Genomic DNA, 21397 nt, shown 5'->3' on the forward strand with positions numbered 1-21397 from the left:
TTTTTATCTCTCTTGTTTTACCTAATTTATCGTATATTGATCATAAAACACAAACATCATAAGACAAAATTTCTCCTAGATGGGGGAACTTTTATTTAGTTATTAATTCTTGCCCTTGGGCTGCTTCCTCTTCTGTAAAACGGTAAAAAACTGAAATATAGTGCGATAGTGTATCAGAATGAGGAAAGTTAAATAATATAATGCCATTGAAAAGCAGCAGTGTGAATAAACAGAGATCGAGAGGAGGAAAAAGGATGAATAAATAAACATAAAGTTATATTAAGGCCAAGAGGAGAACGACCTACGAAGCAATACAAAGCGATAAAGGCCAAAAGAAGAAAAAGAAGATCAATAAAGAAACTAATAAATAACCTTGAATTAAGGCCAAAACCAAAGGGCGGGGTGGGGATCCGAACACACACCGTCATGTTTACATTGCCTTGCTGGTGAGTGCTGAGTGCTGACCCCTCACTGCCTCAGCACACTCTTGATTACCTCCACACCCTTCCTGTAGCCTCGCTCCTCGTGATATTAGAGAGAGACAGACAGACAGAACACTCAAGAAGAAGAAGAAGAAGACCGTGATATTAGACAGACATAATACTCCTGAAGAAGAAGACCTCGTGATATTAGAGACACAGACATAACACTCCAGAAGAAGACCCTGATATTAGAGAGAGGCAGACAGACAGAACACTCCAGAAGAAGAAGAAGAAGAAGAAGAAGAGCGTGATATTAGACAGATAGAATACTCCTGAAGACCTCGTGATATTAGAGACAGACAGACAAAACACTCCAGAAGAGGACCCTGATATTAGAGAGAGGCAGACAGACAGACAAACGGCAAAATGTCTGAGCGCAAAGTCCTCAACAAGTACTACCCTCCAGACTTCGACCCCTCCAAGATCCCCAGGGCGAGGTGTCCACGCAACCGTCAGTTCACCGTCAGACTCATGGTGCCGTGCAATATCAAGTGTTATACGTGCGGCGAGTACATAGCCAAGGGGAAGAAGTTCAACGCGCGGAAAGAAGACGTGGAGAACATGACTTATCTTGGGGTGAGGATATACCGGTTCTACATCAAGTGCCCTGGCTGCCTGGCTGAAATATCCTTTAGGACTGACCCAGAGAGCACAGATTACATCATCGAGGCAGGCGCGCACCGTAACTTCCAGGCCCTCAAGCTTGCAGAGGAGCAGGCTGCACGAGAGGAGCGAGAGGCAAAGGAGGAGATTGAGTCCAACCCGATGTTACTTTTGGAGAACAGGACCCAACAGTCACAGTACGAAATGGAGGTTTTGGAGTCTCTGGAGGACCTGCGGGAAATGAACGACCGTCATGCAGGAATAGACCCGGGCAAAATTGCCGAGAGATTTGAGACGGAACGGAAGATTTCCCTTGAACAAATTGAGGAGTTAGAAAGGCTGGCTGCACTGAAAGCTCTTGGATACGAAATGGTTGAGGGAGAAATGGTGAAGAGAATTGCTCCTGAAGAACTGGAGGACGACAGGCCAGCTAAGAAAATCAAGACAGAAAAAGATGCCGTACAGGCCACCCTGGAATTGCCTGCTGATAACAAAAGTAAAATGACCATGAAGTCTAAGCTGGCAGGGTTGGTAAAAGTAAAATCTCATCAACCTAAATTGGAAGTGAAAGAGGAAACTACAGAAGAATCTAAATCTGAGGTGAAGGAGTCACACATGTCCAGTGCAGAAACAAGCAAGGCGTCACAGAGTGCAGCACCTGTATCTAAAACACCTAATGGCTTGTCATTCCTTGGAGCATATTCTGACTCAGGCTCAGAATCTGATGAAAGTACATAATTTACATAACAAAGCAAGTTGTTATCATTTTTATAATGTTTATGAGTTTGTATTTTAAAGAAACTATTTTGCCCATAAACAAAGGCTGCAAAATTGCTTATTTAAAATACACTGAGCCTTTCCAATGTATATAATATCAGATGTATTTGACAGATAACTATTCAATGCCAACAGTTAACATGTAATACTTCCACTTGTATCTAAAGAGTCAAGTGGCTCCACAGTACACTGTAAAATGTATAACTAAGATTGCAGATTTTTATTTGACTCATGGGGATCTCAGTAAGATGTAATCACTCATAAGAAAAGATGGACTGGTGGTCATATTTATCTAGCTTTAGATTTGTCTAGTCCTAGGCAATCTCCATCCTAAGGTATAACATCATGTTTTATTGGTCATCTAAATAAAGGTTTATGAACAGTCACTAGAGTATAATATTGTGTGTATATCTTACATCTGATAGTATTATTTATTTTTGTGTAGTCATCAGATTAATACTACACATTAATTTTCATTTTAATACAACATCCATTGTTTAAATTTAAATCAAATTTCCATTGTATTTTATGAGCTGGGGCTACATGAACTGGGCTGATAAAAGAACAGGAATTGACAAACCAGTGAAAATTTGGTAGCACAACAGTCAAAATATATACTGATGATAGAAATGTCAGAGAAACTGTTGAATAATTAAATAATGCATTTATAGATTGGTATTTCTATTTATTTTTTCAGTCTCATCATGCTTTTGATGATGGGGGTGCTCCCATGGTCCCGTGGTAGAGTCTCGGCCTTGCGCTTCGGCAGGGTGCCTGGAGCGTATGGGTTCGAGACCTATCCTGTGCCATGGGGGTGGAAAGGTGGGCTCTTTCCGACACCCTCAGCCCCGTTGTTGGGCCTCCTCCTTGAAAGAATTGGGTATCTCTCCCAACCGTCTGGGGGGTTGCGCAGCATGCTCTGCCTTCCTCCATTGGGGTATATCCCCAACGAAATACCAAAAACAAAAAAACAAAAAATGCTTTTGATGCCTGTTTTCTCAGTTAAATTAATCCTGTTTTTGTCAGTGTCAATTTTTAATTAGTATTGATGCAAGATAATATTGCATGTAAATGCATTTGCTTGTAGCTATTATTTTGCACTACCATCAAATACATATGATGTGATGGGCTAAAGATATGGATAGAGTACCAAGGCCTTGAGCCATAGGGACCCCTTCGGCTGGATGCTAGTATGTCTGCCTCCCATTCCTGAGGGCCTTGGTTAAAATCCTAGATAAACTGTTGTGTGTAATGATGGGAAGTGAGTCCCATCAGAGTGTATCTTTAAATCATAATTTTCTATCAGTTACATTACAAATTAGTCTGGTTCTCGGAAGTTCAAAATAATTTCCAAACACAGGTACTACCTTACCTTGTCAGACTCGTAGTAGTATTTGAAAGTATAGTCTGAACATTTTTTTTTTTTCCAGTGTATTAATGATATAATCAACTTAATTTTGCCATTTTTATCTAATTGCAGATCCTACAATACTAATTATAATTCTGAAGGCCACTGCCAGACTCTGATGTAGTACTCATTTTCATTGTTAGCTTATATTTTGGCTGCATTGCAGGCTGTCATATCTTTACTACTTTGTCAACTTATGTGCTAAACTAATCCCATTTAATGTAGGCCCAGCTCATGAAACATATTTAATATTTTGAATTACATTTAAAAGGGGGTAAAGAATCCCCATGAACACACATCAGTGGTGTAGTGGTTATGGTAGTTGCCTAGACCCAAATCTGTGGGCCTGGGTTTGAATCCCAGGCAGGGTAGTTGGCGTACAGTCACCCGGCTCTTCATCCTGCCTTTTGGGCTGATGAATAAATGGGCACTTGGGGAAGATAAACTTTGGCAACCTGGATGTCACACCTGTCCTGTGTCCCAAGGTTCTTATCCACCACAGGCTCAAAGGCAAGTAAGACAGACATGAGCATTGAGGCCATGCACAGCTACAGCATATGCCCCTAACTTTACCTTTACCTTTAGCAAACTAAGATAATATAGCTCTGCTAATGTTACAAGAGCATTACCTCTCACTTAAAGCTGCCATGAGGTGGGATTGAACTTGCAACTTCAGAGTTGCAAGTTAAGCTCCATACCCATTGAATCACTTAGCCCTCATATTAAGTTCAAACACTGAATTTTATATTTGATATGGATATTAGTGTCTACTTTTTCTTTTTACAACTAATAATATTTGTTACCATTGTCTTCATAATGTTTTCCATACTGGAATAATGTTTTGGTACTTCGTTAGCAGCATAATGATCTGTGGTATAGTGGTTGACCCACCTTGCTACAAATCCATGGACCAGGGTTTGAATCCCAGACTGGGGAGTCATAACGCAGCTCACCCAGCTGTTCATCCTCTCTTTTGGGCTGGTTGATATATGGGTATCTGGGGAAGGTTAACTGTGGTAACTCAGATGTTGTACTGGCCATGTGTCCCAAGGTAATAGGTTCTCATCTACCAGAAGCTCCAGGGTTAATGTGATGGAGATGAGCACTGAGGCCATTCACTGCTATAGCATATGCTCCCAAATTATAATGTTGATGTACAAATATGTTGTAACTTAGTAGTAAAGAATACTAAAACCTGGAAAACTGATATTATTGGGCCATAAACCTTACAAATATATAGGTAACATCAATGACACAATGAAAAATATTCTATAATTTTAAAATGTATAGTCCTAATTCTATACATTACATGACACCTTACAGTTCACATGAAGTCTTTGGGAAAAGTTAACATATTTAAGGCTGGTCTGTAGCCATAAAATTAATAGCCTACTGTTTCTTAAATATATTGGTGTAGGGCTTTTGGTCTGAGGCTCAGTTTCTTTAAGTTTTAATTTTTATCGATAGTAATGTGGCCATGATGGCATTTTATGCCGCTTTTTAGGGCGGAGTTAAATGACTGGTGGAGTTACTGAACTATATTTTGGGGCAGTTAGTGACTGGTCATGACTTAATTCAATGAAAATACAACACAGCCAACTAACTCTGCCTCCAAAATGAGCAAAGGAAGTCAACAAGGCCAGATTACTGTTAATAAAAATTAATGTTTACAAAATAGAGCATGAATATATATATATATATATATATATATATATATATATATATATATATATATATATATATATATATATATATATATATATATATAAAGTATTTTACAAAAATAAGTGAAACGTTAAAAAAATAAGTTGACTGCAAAAAACAATTAATTTCATTTGTTTTCTTGTTGTTCCTCTGTGGAGTTTATTCTGCAATGTTGCCCGATGAGTGTGAGGTGCATGTAGCCTTTTGCCCTGGTGCAGAGTGACATTGTATTGAAAAACATGAGTGACATAGTTTGTGGCTTCCCACTGAACAACCATAAGGAAGTGGGGCATAATTTTATCATGGTCACATACCGCAGCAGATTCCAACCACTTTAATGTTGGGGATATGAGACTTTGAAATGGGTGTCCTTGCCCATCATAGTTTTGTATCTTTTTCATCAAGAGGATTGGCAAGAGTTAGGACATGTAGATGGTTCTTTATGGTGGCTTATGGAACGCTGCCAATAGGAGAACAGGGCCGACACACATGCATGCAGAAAGCCTTTCTAAGGAAGTAGAGAACAACTTTAAGAGTGGAATTTAGCAAGCAGTATCAAGTGAGGTGTACCTGGGTTGATTGTATGGATGAATTTTTAGTAAGATATGTGCTGGAAGGATGAAGTCAGCAGTAGTATGGTGGGTGAGGTGTACTCGAGTTCCTTATAGGGGTGACTGTAGTAGGATGTGTGCTGGAAGGATGAAGTCAGCAGTAGTATGGTGGGTGAGGTGTACTCGAGCTCCTTATAGGGGTGACTGTAGTGGGATGTGTGCTGGAAGGATGAAGTCAGCAGTAGTATGGTGGGTGAGGTGTACTCTAGCTCCTTACAGGGGTGACTGAAGTGGGATGTGTGCTGGAAGGATGAAGTCAACAGTAGTATGGTGGGTGAGGTGTACTCGAGCTCCTTACAGGGGTGACTGTAGTGGGATGTGTGCTGAAAGGATGAAGTCAGCAGTAGTATGGCGGGTGAGGTGTATATTTGGGTTGGTTGTTGGGGTGACTGTAGAGGAATGTGTGCTGGAGGGAAGTCAATAGTTGTATGATGGTGGGTGAAGTGTATGTACTTGGGTTTATTGAAGGTGATTTTTTAGTGAAGTGTGTGCTGGAAGTAGTCTTGCAAAGAAGCTTATTTAGAGGAAGAATTCTCATACCTGTCCCAGTACTATTTAGAGTCCTATATGTGTACTTAAAGAAATGAAAGAATGCTAAATAAATAATTTCAAGCTAAGCAACTAGAGTATAAGTAGGTATGCTAGAGTAATGAGAGGACATTATCTCTTCCTCCAAATTGCTGTAAATGAGACAAATGCAAGCCAAACATTTTATCCAAGAGCATCCAGACCCCATTTTTATATATAATGTTCCCTGATGGAGGGTCAAGATGTGCTCTGCTTGGGAGTTTGGACAAACTATAAACAGTAGTAATATGAGAAAAACAGAGCACAAACTTATTTAGTGTGTCATTCAAAATCTTATCCAGATGGCTAATAATGCAGAAGACACAAGGTTGAAAGCACAAAGAAAATAAATATAACAACATTGCAAACATAAATATACATCAGATGACTTTGGACTGAAACAAAAGTAGAACTTAAAAGTAGAAGGGAGCCAAATATAGTCTGCTGTCTGCAGCCTCAGCAACCTGTATCCCAATAAAGGAGAAAAGGTGAGGATTAAAATAGGAGAACAGTGTTCCATGGATAGAAAATTAGACTGAAGACTGGAAAATTGACAGCTGACAAAGAAAACTTTGGATGTATCGATACGTCATTGGGTTCTCACCATTAATTGGGTCAGACCTGGAGACAGTTGTGGTATCCTTTTTTCACATGGAGAATCTCTACTGGGGTTTTAAAGGACCAGAACAACAGTAGATGATACTGAGTGCAAAGTCCTCAATATATTGTCTTGATCATACATTCCCCCTTTACACAGATGTCCCATGCTGATTACTTTGCTCATAATATAAAAATGGGATATCTAGGAAGGCCAGTTACTCTGACCTCAACACGTTAGAAATTTGAGCATCTTTGTTGATGCTCTAATTGCCTTCATATTTGTTGTAATAATTATGTAACTTTCCCAAACAGCCTTTGAATCATCCTTACTAATATTTGTAACTTGTCTAGTCCTTATAAAGTTTACTGAACAATAATAACATATAACATACTGATCTTTCTTAGGAAACATTCATAATAACATATTGCATTTGAGTTACATTTGCCTCTGTTGTAGTCAATAATACTAGTAACAGATTTAATATATGCATGAATTTCCTTTTCAACAGCAGATCAACTACAGAATGGTAGTTTCTAGTTTTGGTAGTTTTATGTCTTACACTTTGCTACCATCCACTACACCAGGGTGGTCCAACTTCAACACCATGAGCCACTTCACCACTAAACTTGTAAGTCGAGGCCCACTACTTAAACTATATATATATATATATATATATATATATATATATATATATATATATATATATATATATATATATATATATATATATATATATATATATATAATTTTACTTTTAAGGTCAAAGCTTATACAAATGTTGATAAAAATAATGAATGATCTTTTATGATAAATAGGTTCTAGGCAGGGTCTGAAAAAAAAAAAAAAAATATATATATATATATATATATATATATATATATATATATATATATATATATATATATATATTTGTTAAGGCTTTGAAATTATACAGTAATAATGCTAGTCATATTTTTACCTACTAATGAGGTTGAGACTTTTCTTTTACCAGTCTCCATATTGATTCTGATATTGGCAGTGTCAAGTCAGAGACACATTTATTGTTGTCATGCAGTGTCATACAATCAACTGTAGTTTACTTCATGAGCCAATTAACCCAGCGTTACTGCAGGACACAGCTCTTTCACCATGTTACAACATAGGAACATTGTACTCGAGAGCAACAAAAATATCTGAAACTTTTACACCACCACTTAAGAGGTTAAACCCTGGCCAGTTCTTCTTGTCCTTTGAAACCCTCATCTACACTACATGGGGGAATGAGAATCTGGATGGTGCCTGTACTCTGGTCTAAAATAGAAAAAAAATTTGTAGCGTTTCATTCTATCTTTCATTATTAATAAGAAACATATTCATTAAGTTCATTTACTCTTTTTAAAACTGTTTGATGAGATAATAAAACTTCCAAATTTTCTGGCAACTTTTTTTCCTAGACACTTGTGCACACTATTTTGTCAATTCTCCATTCATAAATTATTTTCTGTATTTCACAATTTTCTCAAACATCAAACAGCTTCAAATGATGCTACACGGCTTGCTGTTTGAGTTTTTCCCAAGTTACTTAGTGTCTCCTGTGTCTAATGTTTGCTCTTTGGTTGATGGCAGTCCAGGTGGCTTTGTGAATACGTTGCTTGGCTCACAACCAACAGGTTGCAAATTTGATCCCAGCTCACAGCAACTTCATGAGGAGAGTGGTAGTGCTCTCTTACATCCCTAGCAGAGTTGGATGGTCTGGGCTACATAGCTCAGGGGGATTCTTTAATCAGATTTTTTAATCACAAGTTTATGAAAATATCTCTGCAGGATTTTCTCACATATTGGATATATTGTGTGCTGTGCATTCTAATAATGCTACCTGACATTTTATTTTTTAATCACAGAAACTGTCTGTTGACATACAAGACATGATAGTTTTCCATTATTGTATATGAAAAATAAATTCCTTACATTTTATATTAACCAGTTGTGTGGTATTTTTTTCAAACCATTAATTTCCCTGTGACTCTTTCCTTATAAACCCAACTTTCCAGCCTTCACTGTGATTGCCCAATGACTGACTTATGAGATGGTGAGTAAAGGTTAACAGGTAATTCATTTATTTACAACCTGATTCACATTGGGAAGTAGGTCTGGGTACTTGTGGGTGTTTGTCACCTTCTCAGGAATGGCCCAATGGTGGCTGATGCAGCTAACAGGTTGAACACTTTGTTAACCCCTAGAGCTCTCTTTTCTTGCCTATGTTCACTGTGAAGGGCAGTGTTAGAGGCTATGAGGCCTAACATTAGTACAGGGGCAGACTGACAGTCTTTCTATTATTATTTCACATACTACAAAGGCTTAGAGTTGCAGATATTTTACTTTTTTTTAGAATAAATCAATAGATTAATATCAGTACTTACAGGCCTCAAAAAATCAATCTGTGGCCATTTGTAGCCAGCAGGGCCGTAGTTGGACCACCCTGCATTACGCTACTTACAAATTTATGACACTCCTACATTACCCTCAGAGGTTGCAAGTACTAATGATAGATCAGATCAGTGGTATAAAGACTTCAGATAGATTTTAGTGGCTGAACAACTGTAGTACACATTATACAAGTGTCAAATCTAAATATTTCAAAACTCTTTACTCAGAGTTGAGAGGATACAGTATTCAAGGAATTTTCGTTAGAGTTTTGTTCATGCACTTGAGAAACTTAAATGCTGTAATCTGTTTTATGGATCAGTGTAACCATCACATTCAACAGTTCATATGTCAGTGTTACAAGCGAACCCGTTTAGTCGAAGTCTCCTCCGCCTCGTCTGTGCTGGACCTGTAACACAGAGCAGAGTCGTCAACGCACACTCCTTGCACACCACAGTCTGGTGCTGTTGCCACTTTCTTTAATAGCTCAATAGTAAAGTAGCAAGCGTTTAAATCTTAAATGCTGAAATCATCATCTTTTGAGGAACTAAAAAGCTGTGGACATGTTTCACATCATAAATAAAGTTAGAAAACTATATAATAATCAAAATAATGATAATAATAATAATAATAATAATAATAATAATAATAATAATAATAATAATAATAATAATAATAATAATAATAATAATAATAATAATAATAATAATAATAATAATAATAATAATAATAATAATAATAATAATAATAATGATAACATGAGTGTAACAGACACAGTAATGATACTTTTAAAAGTAGATTTCTCTTAGGTAAAAAAATATTGATAATAAATGTAGTCACTGTAATTTAGAAAATAAGTAGACAAGGTTGTTATAATAAACAAAAATAAGGTAAAATAACCATAATAAAAATTATTACAAAATTACATGTTCAAGTGATTGCAAAAATAATATAATATTTGCCAACCCACTGTCCCACTTATTCTAACATCTTATGATATTGTTTGATTTTCCTGCATCCATTTATCCATTCATCTATAATTTTTCTCTAATATATCTTCATAAGTTTTTTGTTTCTTTAAGTTAATCACAACTCATTGAAACTGTCAAGTGACTGGAATGATGCCTTTAGTAATTATTAGGAAAACACATTTCAGTTAATTGATACAAATCAACCTTTAACTCAAACTGGAAATAAAAAGACTTTTAATACTGGACTGGAGTACTTTCAGAATACAGGATCGTGCTTAATGTGCTTGGTTTCCAATCAGTGTGTTTTCCCTGTCATGCCATACGAATCAGACACAGACACTGACCAAATCTCCTGAAGGGAAATTGAAAAGTAACCCAAGTGGAATGGAGAGATCAGTGCTGGGTATCACTATAATGGACAAGAAAAACTGCATAAGGATAAGACAGCAAACAAAGGTAGACATAATGAAGGCAATTGGAAAAAAAAAAAAAAAATGGCAATGGTCAGGACATCCAAGTTAGGGAGGTCAACAGAAGGACAAGAAAAGTGAGACTGGGATATGACTGATATAAAAAGACCCAAGGTGAGGCTGTTCACCAGATGGCGTGAAGTTATGATCCATATGAAACACTTACATTAAAACTGAAAACTAGACAGAAAACAAGACAGAGATAAGGAAAATGTTTGGGAGACATATGATGATAATGATTATGACATTTTCAAATAACAAAAATATAAATAAATCATTTAATGAATTTATGATCTGCGGTGGATTTCTCTGACCCATTAGTATTGTAAGTTGTTATGTGGTCAACTATCTCCCACCTGGGCACTCCCTCATGAGGCAGTTGCCATAAACCAAGATACATCCTTGTGACTATTCTCAGTTTTCTTTCCAGATTTGATGTATGAGTCTTTTGACAAAATGATCACACTTCTACAACATTCCACTCTAAAATTTGTTTGTGTGCGTGTATTTACCTATTTCTAGTCTACTGAGCCCGAGCTAAGCTCTAATAGTCCCGTCACCATATCTACATTTATCCAGCCTTTCCTTCATTTGTTGAACACTGTTCGGCTCCACCACCTCTTCCCGCAAGCTGTTCAAAGTGTTAACACTTCTATGTGGAAAACTATACTTTTTTAAGTCACTCAAACAGGTTCCTTTATTAAGTTTCATCCTATGTCCTCTCAGCCCCTGTGTTCTCGCAGTAAAGAAGAGATCATCCCTATCCACCTCATCAAACTTATTTACCGACTTATACAACGTGATCAGATCTCCTCTTTCCCTTCTTTGTTCCAGTATCGTCAGGGTCGGACTGGCCTATGTGCCCGTGTGCCAATGGCACATGGGCCCCTGGACTTAATCCATGCTAAGTCATATTTTGATATTTTAGCTTATATGGGCCTGGGCCCCCTCCAGCCACTAAATGGCACGGCCCCCTTAAGCACCCCAGTCTGACTCCGAGTGTCGTCAAATCCACCTGTGTGTGTGTGTGTGTGTGTGTGTGTGTGTGTGTAATTCACTAGGACCTGATCACAAACTAAACTTGTCATTGCCAGGAAGTACCCTCCCGATCAAAGCAAGGCTCATTATAGTCAATCTCTGGGTACTGCCAGGACCTCCACAACTTCACACCCCATTCCCCTTGCTCATAGGGGGCCAGTAACTGCTCTCAGTCAACAGAAAAAATTCCGACTTAAGCAGGGCTCAAACCTCCACCTGCCAGGCCACGAAGCCTAGCAGCATAGAGCTTTTTTCAACAACTGAGCTACTGGAGCAGTGTAAATTCACTACAGCCTCATCACAAGCTGGACTTGTCATCGTCAGCAAGTACCCTCCCAATTAGAGCACGGCTCATTATAGTCGATCTCTGGGTACTGCTGGGACCTTCACCCCTCCCCCCCTCCCCACCCCCATTGCTCAAGGGGAACAGTAACTACTTGTCAGCAGAAAAATTCTGGCATGAGCAGGGCTCAAACCTCCACCTCCCAGGCCACAAAGCCTGGCAGTGCAGAGCTTTAACCACTGAGCTGTCAGAGCAGCGTGTTTGTATGAGTGTGTTTATGTGTGTGTGTGTGTATGAGTGTGTGTGTGTATTTACCTAGTTGTGACATACAGGAAAAGAGCTACGCTCGCACTGTCCCGTCTCTATATCCTCTCTTATCCAACTTTTCCTTAAAATCATGAATGTTTCTTGCAATTTAGACTAAGATCATGTCCTGTCTCTATATTAGTTCTTATCTCATGGATGTTCTTCTTACCACCTGCCTCTGGACTCTTTCTATTTATGTATATACTTTTTAAGGAAGCTTCATTTCTTAACATTCTCATGGCATTTATCTATCTACCAACTTGCCTACGCAAGCCTCACCATCTAAAGGAAACTGATCTCTTAAGATATATCATGTTCCAAAAGCATAAAAATCTTTGCTAGAAAATGTTAATTATGCTTTTTTGAAAAAGTGGATAGTATGTACACTTTAAAGTGCTGTACTCAGGGCCCAGACAAGGGGGTAAACAGGATGTTTCCCTGAGTGCCAAAGGCTTTAGGGTTTGAGGGAGGGTACCTGGGAGCTTTGAAAATGTTTTTTGGTGTATCTTTAAGAACAGGACACAGGGATATCAGAAATATAATGGAGATGGAACGTTGGGGTCCCAGGTTGATACTCAGTACCTTTGCCATAACACTGGATGCGTGGGGCCTGCACATACTTGCTTCATGTCACAACTTTCAAGACCATACTTCATTAATGATTAAGTGACCTTTCCACGACCCTTTCAGTTTTCTTTTTACATTATCACATGCAAGTTTCAGGAGCGTGAAATGAAAAGCCTTGAATTATTAAGGAGTATTTCTTTACATGGAACATTCCATGAATGGCAAAATAGAACATGAATACATCCTGAGCACTGAAAACTCTCTTCTGACAACAACTACACACAATTTAGAAAAGATTATCAATGTGTTCTCGTGTGTGTATAAAGTTCAAATTAATAAATTGAGCTGGAGCTAAGGCAATCCCTAAGCTTTTAGTTGACTGGTAAAATGTTGCTTAAGTACTCTTGAGGGCAAACCTTTCACCTTCAAACCAACAACTACTTGAAATGGTGGCGTGTAAAACAACTGGGCATTTCTTCTGTTCTGTTGAAAGATAAATAAACAAACAAAATGGGTACGTAACTGTCTGGGCTTTGAGATTCACAACTAAAGACCCCAAAAAGAAATGTTTGTGAAAATTTGCAATATTTAAACTATTTGACTTTCATGTTAATTATGTAAATGGAAATTCAATTAATTGCTAATGAGTTTAATTATTACTTATGCTTTCAATTATCATTAAGTTATACTTAACATAGATCAAATAACAATAGTATTAATAATTTACTAAATCATTATCTAGATTATTATTATTATTATTATTATTATTATTATTATTATCATTATAATTATTATTATTATCATCATTATTATTATATACTGAAATGAGTATTGAATACCATATTATCAACCATACGTTCATCAGTTAGTACCAGCCTGAGGATATTCATATTCTACAGCATAAACAAAGAACAGACCCCATTTTCTGTTTCATAAAATTAGCTAAGGAACATTTACCTTACTGAGTGACTACTGATATATCAGTGAGGTAAATTTTTTGTCACTTTCCAGAAACTAGAAAATCTAATACGATGGTCTACTCAACGTGTGCAAGAACTTTACACAAAGTAATGGAAGCAACATGGCCCAAACTCAGTGTGACCCACTGACATGCACCCACCCCTTAACAGCTTAAAAACAAGCTTCATTAAGTAAACGGCAATAAATATATGCACAATCAAGCTCTATGCATGGGAATGGTTTATAACTATATGACAATGAAAAATATGGCACCAATAATGTGCCAATCTAACTTTACTACTTAAGTAGTTACTAGAATTACAGACAAGTGAATGTATATGGAAATATAAAAATAAATTTTTTATATTAGCTTATAAAGTTTTGACATCTTTGTCTACCTATTTAGATAGGAATATAGTATTACAGTTCCACTAGTATTATCAAATGTTGTACCATTTACAACTGAAATTGTGTCACCCAGACTGTTCCTTTGACTGGTCAGACAGAGAGAATGGAAACCACAACAAAGGTTGGTATTGTAATGATGTAAAGGGTGGCCTCTGAGTGGTTAGTTATCAGCAACACATGTGATATATCGACACCCTCAACATGGACCAAGGACTGCACAGGAAAAAAACTTTAATTTCAATCTGAAACATGCAATAATTATTTAAATAAGATGACAGTCAGGAAGCTGCGCACCAAAGAAATGAAATAATTTTACAGGTCAAACCATTTTATCCTACTTTTAGACATGTATGAAAAGTTTTGACACAAATATATGAAAAAGTTACCTCGTCATGATCTGCCTAATTCTTTACAATGTACAGAATACAATTCATATATGAACACTGGGAAAATATTTACATCATTCACTTGCTATGAAAAGAAAACTTTGATTGGCAAGGCAGGATATCCTGTGAAAGTGGATCTCCTTTTTGATTATATGGATTGCAGAAATGTATCTGGCATAAATTTTGCAACAAGCAGCAAAGCAAAATGGCCACCAATAATATGGCAGAGGACGATACAGAAAATTTAGTCTTTGGAATGGAGAAGAGGTATACACATTATTTCACATTAGATTAGGGAATAGGGCAATAAAACTTACTGGGGATAATATGTCTTCTGTTTCAAAGGTGAGGATGGCTGATGATAAAACTAAACATACACAAGAGGGATCTATTGTCAACTAGAAGAATCTTTATAGTCTAGAATTTTTTCCACAGCACATGAAACAATACACATAAAATATTCATACCACAAGTTCATGAGATAAATAATACTCCACACCTTAAAATGGAAACCACAAGAATTTACATGTAACTAATAATAAGCTGTGTGTGTGTGTGTGTGTGTGTGTGTGTGTGTGTGTGTGTGTGTGTGTGTGTGTGTATTCCTAGCTGCCTTGTTGCAATATACAGGAAACAAGATATACTCGAGGAGTCCTGTCTCCATATCTCAGTTTATCAAGTTTAACTGTGTGTGTGTGTGTGTGATTGCACTTATACAACTGTGCTACAGGGTAATCCATCATCTTTTTTTTGTTTTGTTGTCCTATCTCTATTTTTCTGCAGTTTACTTTTGAGCTCATAGAAGTTTTGTTCCATGAATGTTTCAATATTTATATCATAAGACAACTCCACATATCACCATTTTTGGTTGAAAGCTGCATTTCTTTATATTATTCTAATATTTATTTTTCCTTTACAAAGTCGAAATCATAAATTTAATTAATATAAGAGCTTAGGTTCCTCTCCTTTTTTTGCCTGCATTATTAGTTTCTTGTGAGAGTATTTTAGTTGTGCTTACAAAGCCTGACAGTTTTCCACACATTATGATAATATCTTGTCTTTCCTGACTGAGATTTCAATCCCATTGCTTTTAAATCCCCTTTCCATCCATGAAAATACAAAAACTACAAATACAGATCACTTAGTTGCCACATGTGACTCTGGAGGATTGCTATGGGCTCTTTGAAAATGTGGTACAGATTACAATGGAGTGCAATGGTGTGAACAATGTGAGGAAATAACAGAGCAAAAAAGACAACAAATAAAGAAGAGGTCAGCATAGGAGACAGCAATTATATAACCGAGGCAAGGAGCAAAAATGCGTAGAGCTACTGAACAGGACTGCTTGAGGCTTGAATCCTCAGCAAAGCTTGAAAATATAGATAATTTAACACCACATGTAGCCCTCTGGAGAACTCCTTCAGTTCTTAAAAAATATGCCATTTCATCTAATTTCTCTTAAGAGTGTATATTTATCTTTTATGTAGTTCTTCACTACAGTTTGCTAGTTGCAATCTTTAAGGGTGCTTGTGTCTTTCCCAATTTGTTTATATGTTTTAACAAACAGGAATCAGACAGACCACAAGTGCATATTGCAGTTTGGAATATATCAAAGTAACTTATTCATTCTCTGAACAAATTTCTAATCTCAGTAAAGTGCACCCAACCCTTGCTCTCTTACATAAAACCAATCTTTTTCATATTTTTCTTGCATAAATCTTGCATGCTAAACTTGAAGCTTGAAAAACACTCAATAGTAGAGGATCACCTCTTGAGATTTTTGTAGTGTTATGATGCATTCCCAAAATTCTTTTGGTCAATGCTTTTTCTTCACATCTCATCCATTCTGAATGCCTTCCACCCTCCTTTAGGCACATGAAATAAGCCTTTGTTGACTTTTATTAAGTCCATTCGTAGTAATTTAAAAAATATTTATGGTTGTACGTATTATTTTTCATTACTTCATAAATCTATTCATCACTGTCATACATGTCTCTTTAACATCCTTATTATATTAACCACTGTTTTTATTTTATTATTTAGGATTTAATATAAAAGTTTGGGTTCTATTTTGCATTTATTTATTGAATCTTATATCTTCTTTCTGGTTCCCTATATATTTTTACATGGTTATTCCTTGTTATATACACTCATGTATTGGGTGATTCAGTCACACAGCTCTTCTACACAGAGTGGCATGAAACTTATGCTCCTTAACCCAGTAGCAGCAATGGGCCAAATATGTGGCTTTACCGCGTACCAGCGATGGGCTAAATTCTTGCCATGACATAAACCCCCAAAAATATATATATATATGCATTTGATCACAAATGCATTGATACATATAATATAATAGTTTGTGTGAGTAATGATTTTTTCTCATTAATTCACTTAAGAAACTTAAGAAACATGATCGCCGCAGCTACCGGGTTAAAACACCCCTTCTTTGCTTGAGAATTTCAGCCAACCACAGTGCACTTGTGTGTTCCTTGCCATTACTTATTTTACTTTCATGTTTCTCTCCTAATTTATCAACTTCATGCCTTCCCCTTCCTATGCTACTGCTGTACAAGTATTTCTGCTCAAATCTATTTGTATATGGGTGTGTGTGTGTGTGTGTGTGTGTGTGTGTGAGATGCATAAAACTTTAATAGAAACCCTACTGCATGTAACTCATTTCAGGTATGGCCTGATCGATGGTATGTGAGTATGAGGTGATTTTTTTTTTTTTTTTTTTAAGAAATTGAAGCAACTTGAGGGGGACAAAAAAGTCTGCTAAGTGCTGTTCCAATGAAATGAAGACAGTTTGTGTGGCCTAAGGAGAGGGATCAATTTTGGAAGAAGTGTCTTGACAATTTCCTCTTGAAAGGGTTCAAATCATTGGCAAGAAGAAATACAGATGAAGGAAGGCTGTTCCAGAGTTTCCAGTGAATGGGATGAAAGAATGAAGATAGAGTTAAGGATAGGCTGAGAATGTTTAATGTAGATGAAAGGGACACCTGAGTGTTACTCAAGAATAAGAGATAGATGTTTGGAAGATTCTTTCAGGTTGTCAAGTGGAGAAATTGAGTTTTTGAGGCATTGAAGGTCACCAATTTTTTTTCTGCCCCATTCAAAAATTATAGTAAAGGCAGAGGTTATACATTCTGTAACATTAGGCCTTGAGTCCTTTAATTCCTGTTGGGAGTGTCTTTTGTTAAAAGATGTTGAGTAATGAGGAATAATGCAGATTAGTCAGATACTATACTATACTCTAAACTTGGATCAGGTAAATTTGATTCATACATAATAACTTTGGCAGAAGTGTCATTCATCCACATAGACTCAACTTTGGGCAGGTGTAATGTGCCATGTATTAGGCGTAATGTGCATATAGATTCCTGTGTAATAGACCTGATCTACATTAGATATTATAAGCATACCGCACCTACAATGGGTGTACTTAATTTTATGTCAAACCCTAATTGTATTTACTGCATAAAGACCCATTAGGTTTCTGGGCATATTCACTGACTAAAGCAGTCTGTGCAGCAAAATTCTGATAAATAATATTATGATAATGAATATTTTATCTTCACTTTTGTGTCTCAGAAATATCTCCATGCAATTGAAAATGGAGGCAATCATACAAAACTTCCAGGAGACATTCAAGGCACCACATTTTGTAATGGGCTCAGTATAAACCGCCAGTTTACTGCTGTTACATTATTACAAATCCAGCCATGATTAATGGTGATATCAAAGGACACACACACACACACACACACACACACACAAACACACACACGCAGTGTGGGTCTTGCCTTATGGGCACTTAGTGTATACCTACTCAATCATGAGGTGCATGTGTCTCACTACAGGTGGCAAAAATTAACACAAATGTGCTGTGTCCCTACCATTTACCATCTATTGTAGAAACACAACCATTCAAGCCCCAAACAGTAGACTTGCTTAGTCCTCTACCTTTCTATACTCTCCTCTTCAACACACTGGATTTGTTTTTTACAATTCTTATAATTTGTTTATGGTTTTGCTTTCCGCTTTCCGCTTTCCGGTAATTTCAAGTACTGCCCACTCGGTGCAGACCCATCAAATACAGGTAATTCTCAATTTACATGAAGGATATGTTCATGAAGGGATGATGTAATATGTAAACTAAACATAATTTTCCCATAAGAATATATGTAAATCTGGGTGTTGCATTCCTTTGACTCAAAAGTAAAAAGTGATGGGTGTCTAGGACATGAAATAAACTTTTCTTATCGCAGAAAATATCTATAATTTACAGTATATTATAATTACAGTACTGTACAGTGCTCTTACTTTTCTGCCTCTCAATTTTTCAAGGCCACCAACTCGAGGAGGTGGTGCATGCCACGCCCCAGAGTATCAGTTTGTAAACAAAGAAAGATGGCAGACATTGGAACCTCGCCTATCCCCTTCTGCATAATTTTTACATCTCCTATGAACGTTTCATTCTGTTATAACTGCGACCGTTTCTAGTAAAGGGTCACCTACAGGCTTGTTTGTCAGGATAAGCTGCTGGCCTGCTTAGAGATGTGGTGGGCCACCATTTTCATGTGGTGAGTCACTCTGTCTCCCCATCCCCCGTTGAGACTACAGTCACGTGACAAATCGTTACATGATAAATCGTTCAATGTGGAATGGAGCATGTGGGCCCCTCTACCCAACGCCAGACATGCTACCAATCACTGTGCAGTAAACAGCTGAGCTTCTTTGAACATTCAGGTAATTTTCTCCAGTGCTTTTCTGACAAGCTCCAGATGCTCAAACAAGTTTTTGGTTGTTAAAGCTTGATTTGAATTGGCATACATCACATTATTCTAAATAAACCACGTAGAGTAAAAAATTGACTAATTTTGATCTCGCATTATTTAAATAATTTAAATCGATGTAAATCAAGAATAGTCTGTAATTGTAAAAGCGATTCATTAATGCTTAAAATGTACTTACAGAAAGTCAACAGACCAAAGGCATGAGTGTCTGCCAGGAGGCAGCACTACAACCAGGGAAGGCAATCCTATTGTGAGAAAAATGGGAGCCCCATTAGAAAAATGCTGACAAGATTCAAAGCTCAATGGTTCAATATGCTATTGCTTCAGCCAATGTTGTAATCCGAGTTCATAACCTGATGATTGGAAAAACAGAAAATGTCAATTATGTACACTGAATATCAGGTGAAAATGGAAATAGGAAATTCTTTAGGCTTCATGACAAACAGGCTGAAAACTTTTAATTGTCCAACTGATATTTTCAGTGAGTACTTTCATATATGAACACAAAGTAAAAGCTCTTGCTAAATCTCATGTTTACTTTGCCTTGCAATGTATTTGTAGAATTTTGGCATGAAAATGCAGCTATTTATTGTTATCAGGTGGTACAAAAAGTTAACCGCTTCAACACGAGGACGCGTATACTGCGTCCTTGCGTGCCCCGTACCATATCCAAGGACATGCATACTGCGTCCTGGCTTGCTCTACCCAATATACGAGTTATTTTCTCTATATATTTATGCTTACATCTCAAAATTATCAAATAATTTATGATTCTTTATGTGCACCATTTAATTCTGCATGTTTTCATATATAATACATGATTATCTTGAGTTTATGGCTGAAAACTTGTTATATTCAATAGCGATATTTGAAATTTGGCGCGTGCGGCGATCCCGGATACGGCATGGGGCGCTGTTTTGGCCCGGCCGTAGTGAGTTTCTTTATGTGCACCATTTAATTCTGCATGTTTTCATATATAATACATGATGATTATGTTGATTTTATGACTGAAAACTTGTTATATGCAATAGTGACATTTGAAATCTGCCGCGCGCAGCGATCTCAGATACAGCGTGGGGCGCTGTTTTGGCCCAGCCGTAGTGAAGGGGTTAATGGAATGCATTCCTATTGTTCCCAATGAAACATGTTTTCATTACATGGGCTACACAGGGATTAAAGGCCCAGAGTGATGGGAATCACCCAGGAAGAAGTACGATGCTTGAGAGACCCTGTGCAGGTAAGGTCCAACCATTTAGAGCCAACCCTACCAATGCAATGGCACTGCATACCAGTGCTGTGAAGAAAGGCATGTGGGAAAAAGTCATCCTCTCCCAGATGTGGGCCCCAGAACCCAACTTATACCTAGTACCTTCAGGATGCCAGGTTACAGACAAGGATGTGCGGGAACCATCCACCTGTCTATTTCACCTGGAAATCTAACCATGAGATCTCTCAGTTATAAGTTGAGTGTGCTGCATCATGGGACAATCCCCATAAGTGTAAGTTTGAAGAAAGTCATTCCAGCATATAATGAGACACTAGTGTGGGCATTCATGAGTACACACAAAAAAATCTAGTTTTTCACCTCGTGAGTATATAATATATTCTTGTATATTTTTAGCCGCTTCGGTGCCATTACCTTACTGAACCATATACAATTATTATCATTATTACACTCACTCGCCCATCCATACACACATCCACCCACACACACGATACCTTAAAGAAGTATATATCTGGATTAGTAAGTTATTTAAAGTCAACAGTGACTGGATGACCCTAATCCTGTTATAACTTTCTGGAAGTCTATACGTCATAGAATAGGTTTCAGGTGGTTGAATAGTGTCAGTTTGCTGATATAGCCATATAATTAAATTGTGTATGTGTACTGCAACATTCACTAAGATGTCAGGAGTAGTGAACAATAGTTGTATTGTATTTCAAAACTGATGAAGCTGAATTTGATTTATTAGCAATAGCTTAAGATACAGGTATGGGTTAGTCTTTTTTTTCTTCTTAAGTTCATATTCAAAGATGGAGAAACACCCACTTAAAG

General features: G+C 37.2%; 2 protein-coding genes across 3 annotated transcripts in view; one reads left to right on the top strand and one right to left on the bottom strand.

Annotated features, from left to right (window-relative positions):
- Positions 1-394: 394 nt before the first annotated feature.
- On the top strand, positions 395-4473 carry LOC127004075 (splicing factor YJU2-like). The gene has a single exon (XM_050871389.1). The coding sequence runs from the start codon at positions 849-851 to the stop codon at positions 1821-1823; it is 975 nt and encodes a 324-aa protein (XP_050727346.1). The 5' UTR covers positions 395-848; the 3' UTR covers positions 1824-4473.
- Positions 4474-7647: 3174 nt separating this feature from the next.
- The window catches only part of LOC127004076 (tyrosine-protein phosphatase non-receptor type 2-like), a 71607-nt gene continuing 57857 nt past the window's right edge, over positions 7648-21397 (bottom strand). The window contains exons 10-11 of one of the 2 annotated variants that reach the window (XM_050871391.1): positions 19520-19586; positions 7648-9565 (exon numbers count right to left, since the gene is read on the bottom strand). In XM_050871391.1, coding sequence (XP_050727348.1) covers positions 19526-19586 — 61 coding nt within the window. In that variant the 3' untranslated portion in view covers positions 7648-9565; positions 19520-19525. The remainder of the gene's footprint in view (positions 9566-19519; positions 19587-21397) is intronic. The other variant, XM_050871392.1, reaches the window with a different exon arrangement.

The sequence above is a fragment of the Eriocheir sinensis genome, chromosome 27, assembly GCF_024679095.1.
Source record: "Eriocheir sinensis breed Jianghai 21 chromosome 27, ASM2467909v1, whole genome shotgun sequence".
Lineage (NCBI taxonomy): Eukaryota > Metazoa > Arthropoda > Malacostraca > Decapoda > Varunidae > Eriocheir > Eriocheir sinensis.